Genomic DNA, 13,570 nt, shown 5'->3' with positions numbered 1-13,570 from the left:
GACAACTAGCTGTCCAGTGTAGGTACCATTCATTTCCACTAGATGGCAGCCAAAGTTAGTTGAAGTCACTACTCTAGCGACAGAGACACGGGATTAGTGCGCGTTGAAAGTAGTCTGGTCTCCAAAACCAAGTTTATCTGGTTACGCTTGAACCTGTTGTTATAGTGGACAAGCTAACTAATACTATTTTTTTTACATAAGGCGCAGGCATTAGGTCTATGTCTTGAAAAAAATTACAGCAGGCTAGATTTACTAAATGAACTGTTTTTTATTCAAACTCAAAGCCACTATGTTAAATTCCTTTGATACTGGGTATTGCGCTAGATGAGACGATACGCAGGGATGACGCGCCGTATACCTCCTTCTCCGATAAACTGCCAGCCGGTACGCTCTGCAAACCAAATCACAACACAAAAGTTAGTCTGATACCGAAACTAAATCACAATGTATTTATAATGAGCACGACCCATTATTTGGTTAGAATTAGATTTTATTAATCATGATGCTGTCTGCGATTCCAACTCCGGTCGTCGAATCAAAAAGGTTGACTGTGTTACCAGGACGACAAAACAGCACTGGTGACAATGTTTTTGCGGTTGTAGTGAAATACTTGTGAAAAACAACTTTCTATTTCTGTATTCAAATATGTAGCCGTTTGGAACCAGAGGACGATGCCCATCCACCAACGTAGAAATAGAAACAGAACACCTCTTCTTAGACTAGCTTTCAATGAGAATGACAGATCTATAACACATAGAACATATTTACCTCTTCTTAGACTAGCTTTCAATGAGAATGACAGATCTATAACACATAGAACAGATCTACCTCTTCTTAGACTAGCTTTCAATGAGAATGACAGATCTATAACACATAGAACAGATCTACCTCTTCTTAGACTGGCTTTCAATGAGAATGACAGATCTATAACACATAGAACAGATTTACCTCTTCTTAGACTAGCGTTCAATGAGAATTACAGATCTATAACACATAGAACAGATTTACCTCTTCTTAGACTGGCTTTCAATGAGAATTACATATCTATAACACATATTTCTATGTGAATTTAATTGTTGCGACCAAAAAAAAAGTGCCATTCCAGCTTTGTCTTTCCTAAACTGCGTTTACCCCACTCCAGTCAGCAGATATAGCGGATGTGCGTCTGTGACGTATAATCTAGTGGACGAGGTGTTTCTCCACCGTCATCAACAACAGCCAGTCAGACACCTCGGGAGTTTTCTAGCCGAAACAAAACCGAAACATTAGAGCTCTTGAGACGCTTTCAGTGTATATTATTCACTGTGTTTTAAAACAAATTTCGGTCGTATAGATAGTTACCCCCCCCCCCCCCCGCCCATTTAATTTCATATATACGTTACTATTCAGCAAGCTGAATAGCTAAAATAGCCTAGCACTAGGCTAGTCGCACATGTTAACTAGCTATTTTACTTATTTCACCAGGTAGTTAGCTAACATCCCCGAACATGAGCTCACTAAACTTCTCTCCTCCTGTTAAAGAAGAGGAGGTCTGCTGGACGGAGAAAGAGGGTCTGTGGCTGAACCATGTCGTGAAAGAGGAGGAGGAAGAGGAGGCTGTTACAATACAAAAACAAGTAGAGGGTGAGACTGTTGCCGTGAAAGAGGAAGAGAAAGACGTTTCAGTTAAAGAAGAGGAAGACGAGTTCAGAGTGAAAGAGGAAGAGGAGGATGTTACGGTAAAAGAAGAGGAGATGGAAGTTACAGTGAAAGAAGAGAAAGACGAGTTCAGAGTGACAGAGGAAGAGGAGGAGGTTACTGAGGAGGAAGAGGAAGACGAGTTCAGAGTGACAGAGGAGGAGGTTACTGAGGAGGAAGAGGAAGTGGATGCACCATTGAGAGCATCCTGTCGGGCTGTATCACAGCTTGGTACGGCAACGCCCACAACTGCCAGAGGGAGGCGCGGTCTGCCCAACGCATCACCGGGGGCAAACTACCTGCCCTCCAGGACACCTACACCACCCGATGTCACAGGAAGGCCAAAAATATCACCAAGGACAACAGCCACCCGAGACACTGTCTGTTCACCCCGCTATCATCCAGAAGGCGAGGTCAGTACAGGTGCATCAAAGCTGAGAGACTGAAAAACAGCTTCTATCTCAAGGCCATTGGACTGTTAAATAGCCATCACTAGCACATTAGAGGCTGCTGCCCTATAGGCACAGACTAGGAATCACTGGCCACTTTAAGGAATGGATCACTAGTCACTTTAATAATGTTTACATATCTGGCATTACTCATCTCATATGTACACACGGTATTCTATCCTATTCTACTGTATCTCAGTCTATGCTGCTCTGACACCGCCCGTCCAAATATTTATATATTCTTAATTCCGTTCCTTTAGATTGTGTGTATTGTTAGATATTACTTGTTAGATATTACTGCACTGTCAGAGCTAGAAACACAAGCATTTCACTACACCCGCAATAACATCTGCTGAACACCTGTATGTGACCAATAACATCTGCTGAACAGGTGTATGTGACAAATAACATGTGATTTGATTTATAGAATGCAGTGTTTGGAGTGAAGGAGGAGGAGGAGGAGGAGGGAGAGATAACTGGTACGTTGGTGGAAGAGGAGGAGACCGGAGACCTGATTAACTCCAGTATGTTCTGTTTTAAAACAGTTCTGGAACTAGAATAGATTCAACTCCAGGATGACAACAGAGGAGGAGTGTTTTAGTGGGAGGCGGAGTGTTTTAGTGGGAGGAGGAGTGTTTTAGTGGGAGGAGTGGAAGGCGGGGTTAAAGATGTTCTAGAGTGAGAAGGTGTTGTTTCTAAGCAACAACTAATCAGCCTGGAGCATTCTACTTGTTGGATCACTGATTGTGTGGTGTTTTTTATATTTTTTATGTATTGTTCTTTTGACTTCTTTTTTTTTTTCATACAAGAGAGAACTCCGGTGCGCTCTGCAGTGCGTTCCTGTCCGCTTTGCCCTAAGGTTGTGGTCGGCTTCAGTCAGCACCTGAGGCACACGCACAATGTGAGGAACACGGAGGAGAGGATCCTCCTTTGTAATTGGCAGTCGGGCCGTGTCAACATCAGGCAGGAGCCGTGCCCAGTGACAGGATGCTCCACCCATGTCAGCAGGCTGGACCGGCACATGGAGTCGCACACAGAGCTCGACAGATCGCAGAGGAGACGGGCTTTAGAGGAACTCAGGAGACGGCTGACCATGGAGCGGCTGGCCACGTTGAGGGCGTCCAACCCTGTCGTCCCGCTGGCCACCCATTTGGATATTGTGGAGTGGGAAACAAAGCAGGAAGAGGAGGACGACTCTTTAGATTCACTGCTGTCTCCTTTGGAAGAGGAGGAGGAGGAGGACGTGAGCTGCGGAGATTATTCCTGCCACTGCCAGGTGCCCATCCTGAGGCTACGGAAAGCTTTGCAAGAGCGGGATGAGGCCCTGACCAAGAGAAGTGCGACCATCCAATCCGTTAGAGAGGACAACCTGAAGCTGACCTCGGAACTGAATAGAGCGAGGAAGAGGTATCAGCTACTGAAAAGGCAGAAGACGAGTGTCAGCGCGAGGTCGGCAAACGCAAGGTCAGCGAAGACGAGGTCAGCGAAGAGGTCCAGGTTTCAGACCGAGCCATCTCGTCCTGCGTCAGACACAGAACAAGAGGAGCTACAGCGGGACCAAGTCGTGGGTTCAGGAGCCCAGATAGAGGAGGCCACGGCGCTCAGATCTAGCAGCCAAACTCCCTTCCCGGGCTCTGCTCTGAGTAAGTACTGTCTTTAAATAGTATTTTGTATTTGAATAGCCTAAAGGCTTTTTGTTATGCCTCACTGTGTTCACGTTGTAGAACAGGGTCCAGCTAATCACAGTTATAGTGCTTTCAGAAAGTATTCTCCCCTTGACTTATAGCACATTTTGTTGCTTCGTCTTGAATTCAAAATGGATGAAATTGATTTCTCTCTACAGACCCCCATTATGACAAAATCTAAACATTGTTTGTAGAAATGTTTGCAAATGTATTGAAAATTAAATACAGAAATATCTCATTTACTTAAGTATTCACACCCCTGAGTAAACACATTGTAGAAGCACCTTTGGCAGCGATTACAGCTGTGAGTTTTTCTGGGTGAGTCTCTAAAAGTTTTTCACACATGGATTGTGCAACATTTGCCCGTTATTCTTTTAAAAATTCTTAAAAGTTTTGTCAAATTGTTTGTTAATCATTGCTAGACAACCATTTTCAGGTCTTGCCATAGATTTAAGTCAAAACTGTAATCTTGGCCGCTCAGGAACATTCACTGTCTTCTTGTTAAGCAACTCCAGTGTAGATTTGGCATTGTGTTTTAGGTTATTGTCCTGCTGAAAGGTGAATTCATCTCCCAGTGTCTGGTGGAAAGCAGACTGAAATAGCTTTTCCTCTAGGATTTTGCCTGTGCTTAGTTCCATTCTGTTGATTTTTTTTATCCTGAAAAACTCTCCAGTCCTTAACAATGACAAGCATACCCATAACATGACGCAGCCACCACTATGCTTGAAAATATAGAGTGGTACTCACACTTTTTTTTTACCCATCTACCAATAGGTGCCCTTCTTTACGAGGCATCTGAAAAAACCTTCCTTGTCTTTGTGGTTGAATCTGTGTTTGAAATGCACTGCTCGACTGAGGGACATTACAGATAATTGTATGTGTGAGGTACAGAGATGAGGTAGTCATTCAAAAAATAATTTGAAACACTATTATTACACACACAGTGAGTCCATGCTACTCATCTTATACCTGGTAAAATAAGGGTTAAATAAACTTAAGTGCATTTTTACTCCTCGGCGTACCATAACATAAGGGTTTGAAAACTTATTGACTCATCACATTTCAGCTTTTCATTTTTAATTCATTTGTAAAAACAAAATATGAAAAACGTAATTCCACTTTGACATTATGGAGTATCGTGTGAAGGCCAGTAACAAACATATCTATGTTTAATTCTTGTTAAATTCAAGCTGTGACACGAAAATATGTGGAAAAAGTTAAGCGGTGTGAAGGTCTTGTAACTTTAGGGTCACTTGTGTAGACTTCTGTAGGGCCCGTCCTCCGCTGTGTCTGGCCTGCTTCACTCCGCCCCAGACCCCACCCGTCCTCCGCTGTGTCTGGCCCGCTTCACTCCGCCCCAGACCCCACCCGTCCTCCGCTGTGTCTGGCCCGCTTCACTCCGCCCCAGACCCCACCCGTCCTCCGCTGTGTCTGGCCCGCTTCACTCCGCCCCAGACCCCACCCGTCCTCCGCTGTGTCTGGCCTGCTTCACTCCGCCCCAGACCCCACCCGTCCTCCGCTGTGTCTGGCCTGCTTCACTCCGCCCCAGACCCCACCCGTCCTCCGCTGTGTCTGGCCTGCTTCACTCCGCCCCAGACCCCACCCGTCCTCCGCTGTGTCTGGCCTGCTTCACTCTGCCCCAGACCCCACCCGTCCTCCGCTGTGTCTGGCCTGCTTCACTCCGCCCCAGACCCCACCCGTCCTCCGCTGTATCTGGCCTGCTTCACTCCGCCCCAGACCCCACCCGTCCTCCGCTGTATCTGGCCTGCTTCACTCCACCCCAGACCCCACCCGTCCTCTGCTGTGTCTGGCCTGCTTCACTCTGCCCCAGACCCCACCCGTCCTCCGCTGTATCTGGCCTGCTTCACTCCGCCCCAGACCCCACCCGTCCTCTGCTGTGTCTGGCCTGCTTCACTCCTCCCCAGACCCCACCCGTCCTCCGCTGTGTCTGGCCTGCTTCACTCCGCCCCAGACCCCACCCACCCTGAGTTCCCTTTGAGTCCACTGCCCTGTCCTATTTGTCTGTCCTGACTGTGCAGGTGACTATTCAAGTCTGATTTGATTCATCTGAGGGAATAGAATCAAATGCTTCTTTGTCTTCAAATGATTTGTGTTTGAAACATATTAGAAAAACAGCCTGTCTGATTTATGTTGTGAGATCTGTCTTAAGTCCTAAATGTTGTGTCCTAAATGTTATGTGTCTTTGATTAGGTGTGTTTATAGAGGGGTTCGGGAAGACCTGTGAAGGCCCCAATCCATAATGTTATGTGTCTTGATTAGGTGTGTTTATAGAGGGGTTCGGGAAGACCTGTGAAGGCCCCAATCCATAATGTTATGTGTCTTTGATTAGGTGTGTTTATAGAGGGGTTCAGGAAGACCTGTGAAGGCCCCAATCCATAATGTTATGTGTCTTTGATTAGGTGTGTTTATAGAGGGGTTCGGGAAGACCTCTGAAGGCCCCAGTCTAAAATATTATGTTTCTATGATTAGGTGTGTTTATAGAGGGGTTCAGGAAGATCTGTGAAGGCCCCAGTCCAAACAATAAGCTGAAGCAAAATTGTGCCGTGAAGCTCAAGATGGTGCAACAATTTTTGAAGTTCATGGCGAAGGATGAGAAATATCCATCCCCTCTCAGTTTCCTGGCAGACCGGGACAACATGAGGAGGTGAGCAGAGATCTGTCTTTCTCTTTGGTCTCATCAGCGTTCATTAACAACACACTAATGGATGTTGTGGTGTGTGTGGGTGTGTGGGTGGGTGGGTGTGTGTGGGGCGGGGTGGGTGGGTGTGTGTTGTGTGTGGGTGGGTGTGTGTTGTGTGTGGGTGGGTGGGTGTGTGTGTGTGTGTGTCTGTGTGGTGTGTTGTGTTGTGTGTGTCTGTGTGGTGTGTTGTGTGTGTCTGTGTGGTGTGTTGTGTTGTGTGTGTGGTGTGCGTGTGGGGGTGTGTGTCTGGGTGGGTGGGTGTGTCTGTGTGGTATGTGTGTGTGTGTGTTTTAGATGGTTTCAGACCCTTCAGCAGAACAAGGCCGTCGCCATGGTCAACCACTACACCTCAACTATCGGTGCATTTCTCCAGTACTCCGAGGAGACCCCTCCGCCTGGCTGCCGGCTGACCAAAAACCACTGGAAGGAGATCAACCGGGCAATGAAGGAGATCAACAAGGCCGTGAAAGGAGCCGTCTCCAACAAGGAAGGCAAGGGGGTGTCTATAAAGAGCCTGCTGGAGTGCCAGTCTCTTGCCAAGGACAAGATCCCCCAAGTGCTGAGTAAGTTTTTCCTCAATCTGGGATGTCACTGTTATTCCACTCTTCTAGACGTCAGAGATGTTCACAGGACATTATGGAAGCTGTCTGTTATTATTATAGATGGTCACTGGACATTATGGAAGCTGTCTGTTATTATTATAGATGTTTACAGGACATTATGGAAGCTGTCTGTTATTATTATAGACGTCAGAGATGTTCACAGGACATTATGGAAGCTGTCTGTTATTATTATAGATGTTTACAGGACATTATGGAAGCTGTCTGTTATTATTATAGATGTTTACAGGACATTATGGAAGCTGTCTGTTAATATTATAGATGTATACAGGACATTATGGAAGCTGTCTGTTATTATTATAGATGTTTACAGGACATTATGGAAGCTGTCTGTTATTATTATAGATGTTTACAGGACATTATGGAAGCTGTCTGTTATTATTATAGATGTTTACAGGACATTATGGAAGCTGTCTGTTATTATTATAGATGTATACAGGACATTATGGAAGCTGTCTGTTATTATTATAGATGTTTACAGGACATTATGGAAGCTGTCTGTTATTATTATAGATGTTTACAGGACATTATGGAAGCTGTCTGTTATTATTATAGATGTTCACAGGACATTATGGAAGCTGTCTGTTATTATTATAGATGTCAGAGATGTTCACAGGACATTATGGAAGCTGTCTGTTATTATTATAGATGTCAGAGATGTTTACAGGACATTATGGAAGCTGTGGACATTATGGAAGCTGTCTGTTATTATTATAGATGTTTACAGGACATTATGGAAGCTGTCTGTTATTATAGATGTTTACAGGACATTATGGAAGCTGTCTGTTATTATTATAGATGTTTACAGGACATTATGGAAGCTGTCTGTTATTATTATAGATGTATACAGGACATTATGGAAGCTGTCTGTTATTATTATAGATGTTTACAGGACATTATGGAAGCTGTCTGTTATTATTATAGATGTTTACAGGACATTATGGAAGCTGTATGTTATTATTAGAGATGTTTACAGGACATTATGGAAGCTGTCTGTTATTATTATAGATGTTTACAGGACATTATGGAAGCTGTCTGTTATTATTATAGATGTTTACAGGACATTATGGAAGCTGTCTGTTATTATTATAGATGTATACAGGACATTATGGAAGCTGTCTGTTATTATTATAGATGTCAGAGATGTTTACAGGACATTATGGAAGCTGTCTGTTATTATTATAGATGTTTACAGGACATTATGGAAGCTGTCTGTTATTATTATAGATGTTTACAGGACATTATGGAAGCTGTCTGTTATTATTATAGATGTTTACAGGACATTATGGAAGCTGTCTGTTATTATTATAGATGTTTACAGGACATTATGGAAGTTATCCTGTTTTTATTCTCATGTTCCCACAGAAACCTTGGCAGAAACAATGACACAGAGGAACCAGAACCGGTTTTACGGATTCCTGTGTGCCTATTTCACCTCCATGTACGGCCACAGCCCGGGCCTTTATAGAAACATGATGGTGAAGGAGGTGGAGGAGGTCCAGTGGGGCCTGTCTGGGACCTGTCTGATCAACGTAAGTCTATAACCAACCCTACACCTGAACGTGGTCCAGTGGGGCCTGTCTGGGACTTGTCTGATCAACGTAAGTCTATAACCAACCATACACCTGAACGTGGCCCAGTGGGGCCTGTCTGGGACCTGTCTGATCAACGTAAGTCTATAACCAACCATACACCTGAACTTGGCCCAGTGGGGCCTGTCTGGGACCTGTCTGATCAACGTAAGTCTATAACCAACCATACACCTGAACGTGGTTGGTTGGTTTTGGAAACAACTGCAGGCACCACAGCGTTAATGCCTGTTTTTTTTGTCCATTTTCTAATAGGTGGGAAACGCAAAACAAATGCAAACCAGGATCCAGATGTCGCTGACCAAAGAGGAGTACTCTTGGTTTTCAGACTTCCTGAAATTCAAGCACTGCCTGCCAGGGGGAAAGAAAGCCCAGTACTTCTTTTTCAATTCCACCAACACTGAGATCAAGAACCTGCCCATCTACCTGAGGGAGGCGTGGAAGGAGATGGGCCTGCCTGGAAGCCCTACCTTCACTGACCTGCGGACTTCCATCTTCAGTCATGTCAGTCAGATGGGATGTAAATTAAGAGATCCTACTCCAACGGCTGCCCCGAAAACCATCAATGACTAAAATATAATATTTTATCTGTGTCTTGTTTGTGTTCTTACAGGTTAAAAACGTTGTCCCGAATGCCGACGGGGAAACGTTGTCCGACTTCGTGCGCCACGACAGCCGGACGGAAGCCAAACGTTACGCGATGAATCCTTCCAAAGCCGGTGAAACCAGCGCCTTCCTGGAGAAGGCGGTGAAGGGAGAAGATACCGCACCGCGGGCGCCGCAGAGAACCAGCCATCCACCTCCAGAAAGCAGAAGACGAGAGAGGACGTCTCCGAGCGGAGCACCACCCCTGAAGAGACCGAGGTGCAGTACTAGGAGTCTGGCACGTCCGCCGGGGAGGAGGAGCAGGAACGGACGGCCAGACAAAAAATAAGATATTCAGAGACAACGCATCAGATTACACTTGTACACCGTTTAACACTCAAGAACAAACAGATACTCGGACATGGTGGTCTCCTCCAACTGAAGAGCATGTTGCTGCTCGCCTCCCACTGTGTCAGGTTATGAAGCAGCTGAGGTCCATTTAAAGCCCCAAACAGACTCCAGGAGAAAGAAGGACGAGGAAAGACTTCTGACAGTCAGTTGGAAGAGGGGGGTTGACTTCTGACAGTCAGGTGGAAGAGGGGGGTTGACCTCTGACAGTCAGGTGGAAGAGGGGGGTTGACCTCTGACAGTCAGGTGGAAGAGGGGGAGGGAGATGTCTTCTGACAGTCAGGTGGAAGGAGGGGAGCTGTCTTCTGAAGAATGTTCGACTTTCTCACATGTATACACACCACTCAGACACACTCAGACAGACACACCACTCAGGCACACTCAGACACCACACTCAGACACACCACTCAGACACCATTTTCAGACACCATACTCAGACACACCACTCAGACACACCACTCAGACACACCCATTATTAAAAGTAATTTAATGTCATTTCATTTGATTTCTCGTTTAGATTCAATAAAATATTGTTACTAGTTCTCCACTGTGTTTTCATTTCAGAGGTTGAATGTCAAACAGGATGGAGTGAAGTAACATAGGATCATATCTCAGGGAATGTCAAACAGGAAGGGAGATTTAAAACAGGATGGAGGGAAGTAACAGGATCATATCTCAGGGAATGTAAAACAGGATGGAGGGAAGTAACAGGATCATATCTCAGGGAATGTAAAACAGGATGGAGGGAAGTAACAGGATCATATATCAGGGAATGTCAAACAGGAAGGAAGATTTAAAACAGGATGGAGTGAAGTAACATAGGATCATATCTCAGGGAATGTCAAACAGGAAGGGAGATTTAAAACAGGATGGAGTGAAGTAACATAGGATCATATCTCAGGGAATGTCAAACAGGAAGGGAGATTTAAAACAGGAAGGAGTGAAGTAACAGGATCATATCTCAGGGAATGTCAAACAGGAAGGAGTGAAGTAACATAGGATCATATCTCAGGGAATGTCAAACAGGATGGAGTGAAGTAACATAGGATCATATCTCAGGGAATGTCAAACAGGATGGAGTGAAGTAACACAGGATCATATCTCAGGGAATGTCAAACAGGATGGAGTGAAGTAACACAGGATCATATCTCAGGGAATGTCAAACAGGATGGAGTGAAGTAACATAGGATCATATCTCAGGGAATGTCAAACAGGAAGGGAGATTTAAAACTGGTTTGAGTGAAGTAACAGCAAATACGTTGAATGAGCAACTTCTGAGCATGTAGATCCTCACAAGGTTGACGAAATGACCTCATATCTTTCTGTCTAATATGGCTATTTACTGCTGTTGCTCTCATTAGAGGCTTTCTGTAAGTTGTTAGGCCTAAATGTCCTGTCCAAGTTTAGCTGGAATTTAGCCCCAAAGGATTTAAGAGGATTGGTTGACTACAGGCCTAACTGTACTCTCCAAGTTTAGCTGGAATTTAGCCCCAAAGGATTTAAGAGGATTGGTTGACTACAGGCCTAACTGTCCTCTCCAAGTTTTGTCACAAAAATATAAACACAACAATGTTGGTCCCATGTTTCATGAGCTGAAATAAAAGATCACCTAATTTTTTTCATACACACAAAAAAAGTTTTTTTTTTCTCTCAAATTTTGTTCAGCATTTCTCATTTGTCAAGATATTTCAACCACCTGACAGGTGTGGTATATCAAGAAGCTGATTAAACAGCATGATCATTACACAGGTGCACCTTGTGCTGGGGACAATAAAAAGCCACTCTAAAATGTGCAGTTTTGTGTCACGACACAATGCCACAGATGTCTTAAGTTTTGGGGGAGCGTACAATTGGCATGCTGACTGCAGGAATGTCAAACAGAGCTGTTGAATGTTCATTTCTCTACTATAAGCCACCCCCAATGTTTTTTTTAAGAATTTGGCAGTACGCCCAACCGGCTCCACAACCGCAGACCACGTGTAAACACGCCAGCCCCAGGACCTCCACATCCAGCTTCTTCACCTGCGGGAGGGGGTGCTGAGGAGTATTTCTGTATGTAATAAAGCTATTTTGTGGGGGGAAAACTATTTCTGATTGGCTAGGCCTGACTCACTAGTGGGTGGGCCTATACCCTCTCAGCCCCACCCATGGCTGTGCCTCTGCCCAGTCATGTGAAATCCATAGATTAGGGCTTAATTAATTTGTTTCAATTGGTTGATTTTCTTCTATGAACTGTAACTCTGTAAAATCTTTGCAATTGTGTTGCGTTTATATTTTCGGTCAGTATAGTTAGGCTTAACTGTCGTCTCGAATTTTAGCTGGAATTTAGCGCCGAAAGTATTTAAGAAATGTGATTGGTTGACGATAGGCCTATGACTGATTTAGAGGTGTTGGGTTAAATGCGGAAGACATATTTTGGTTGAATGCATTCAGTTATGCAACTGATTTGAGTATCTCCCCCTTTTCCCTACTTCACGTTGTGCAGTTTGAGCTACTCCAGGAAGTGACGTTACAGACTAGCTCAGTGCTGCTCTCATTGAGGAACTCTTACTGAAGGCCGACCGGGGTACTGCAGGCTTCTATTAGAGACTAAATTATCATTAGAATTTCTGTGTCCGGTTTTAAAATAATCGGTTCTGGTGTATTAAAAGCAATTATTCGAATTTGTATTTTATTTACACGAATATTTACCACGAAGAATGCATTTTGTTTCTTCCCATTCACTATCATTGGGGATCCTGTTTTCTGCCTGTTGAACCGATAGAAGGGGCGGTCGTTCCCCCTCGATTCATATTTACAGTCATTGGTTGGAATCGGCGGTTTGAACTTCCGTAATTCAATAGAAGGGGCGGTCGTTCCCCCTCGATTCATATTCACAGTCATTGGTTGGAATCGGCGGTTTGAACTTCCGTGGTTCAATAGAAGGGGCGGTCGTTCCCCCCTGATTCATATTCACAGTCATTGGTTGGAATCGGCGGTTTGAACTTCCGTAATTCAATAGAAGGGGCGGTCGTTCCCCCCTGATTCATATTCACAGTCATTGGTTGGAATCGGCGGTTTGAACTTCCGTGGTTCAATAGAAGGGGCGGTCGTTCCCCCCTGATTCATATTTACAGTCATTGGTTGGAATCGGCGGTTTGAACTTCCGTAATTCAATAGAAGGGGCGGTCGTTCCCCCTCGATTCATATTCACAGTCATTGGTTGGAATCGGCGGTTTGAACTTCCGTGGTTCAATAGAAGGGGCGGTCGTTCCCCCTCGATTCATATTCACAGTCATTGGTTGGAATCGGCGGTTTGAACTTCCGTGGTTCAATAGAAGGGGCGGTCGTTCCCCCCTGATTCATATTTACAGTCATTGGTTGGAATCGGCGGTTTGAACTTCCGTAATTCAATAGAAGGGGCGGTCGTTCCCCCTCGATTCATATTCACAGTCATTGGTTGGAATCGGCGGTTTGAACTTCCGTGGTTCAATAGAAGGGGCGGTCGTTCCCCCTCGATTCATATTTACAGTCATTGGTTGGAATCGGCGGTTTGCGTTACAAAATAAAAGTCCCTCACGGAAAGGGATGTATACGGAGACAAATTGTGAAATCATGCCATATTTGGACTAGATAAAGCTAAACAAGTTTGGAATGTTGTTATATAAATTCAACAAAATACAACAATTAGTTCATTTGACCTTATATTGTATTGTATTTTTTAAATCAGTTGAAAACGCATTGTGGATGTATTAGACTTCAGAATTGAATTGACGGCATATTGCTATGTCACTGTACAGCCGTACCTACAGTATGGGTTGTATCAGTCTACTCAGTGACAACAACTGTGAAGTTTTTATTTTTATTTTTGTTTACC

General features: G+C 44.5%; 1 protein-coding gene and 1 long non-coding RNA gene across 7 annotated transcripts; one reads left to right on the top strand and one right to left on the bottom strand.

Annotated features, from left to right (window-relative positions):
- Window positions 1-248: 248 nt before the first annotated feature.
- Window positions 249-1,179, bottom strand: LOC149978477 (uncharacterized). Its single transcript, XR_016485551.1, has 2 exons — window positions 1,009-1,179; window positions 249-391 (listed from the first exon to the last, which is right to left on the bottom strand). It is a non-coding gene; the product is annotated as an uncharacterized LOC149978477 (long non-coding RNA).
- Window positions 1,174-10,256, top strand: LOC110513237 (uncharacterized). 6 transcript variants are annotated; one of them, XR_016485543.1, is made up of 9 exons: window positions 1,174-2,090; window positions 2,554-2,605; window positions 2,936-3,769; window positions 6,302-6,476; window positions 6,807-7,075; window positions 8,498-8,664; window positions 8,977-9,225; window positions 9,335-9,960; window positions 9,998-10,256. XR_016485543.1 is itself a non-coding variant. In XM_090194659.1 (8 exons), exons 1-8 carry the CDS (start codon window positions 1,488-1,490, stop codon window positions 9,653-9,655), a joined length of 2,670 nt encoding a protein of 889 aa, XP_090050785.1. In that variant the 5' UTR covers window positions 1,174-1,487; the 3' UTR covers window positions 9,656-10,256. The 6 variants fall into 6 exon arrangements, 3 of the variants coding, with proteins under 3 accessions (XP_090050785.1, XP_090050784.1, XP_090050786.1); XR_016485542.1 differs by having other exon boundaries at window positions 2,554-2,650; XR_016485544.1 differs by having other exon boundaries at window positions 2,554-2,650; window positions 8,498-8,733; window positions 9,335-10,256.
- Window positions 10,257-13,570: the final 3,314 nt, after the last annotated feature.

This window comes from Oncorhynchus mykiss, chromosome 13 (genome assembly GCF_057628025.1).
Source record: "Oncorhynchus mykiss isolate SJ-2025 chromosome 13, ASM5762802v1, whole genome shotgun sequence".
NCBI classification, from domain to species: Eukaryota; Metazoa; Chordata; class Actinopteri; order Salmoniformes; family Salmonidae; genus Oncorhynchus; species Oncorhynchus mykiss.
Note: the sequence above shows the minus strand (reverse complement) of the source record. Positions and strands in the feature narration are given on the sequence as shown.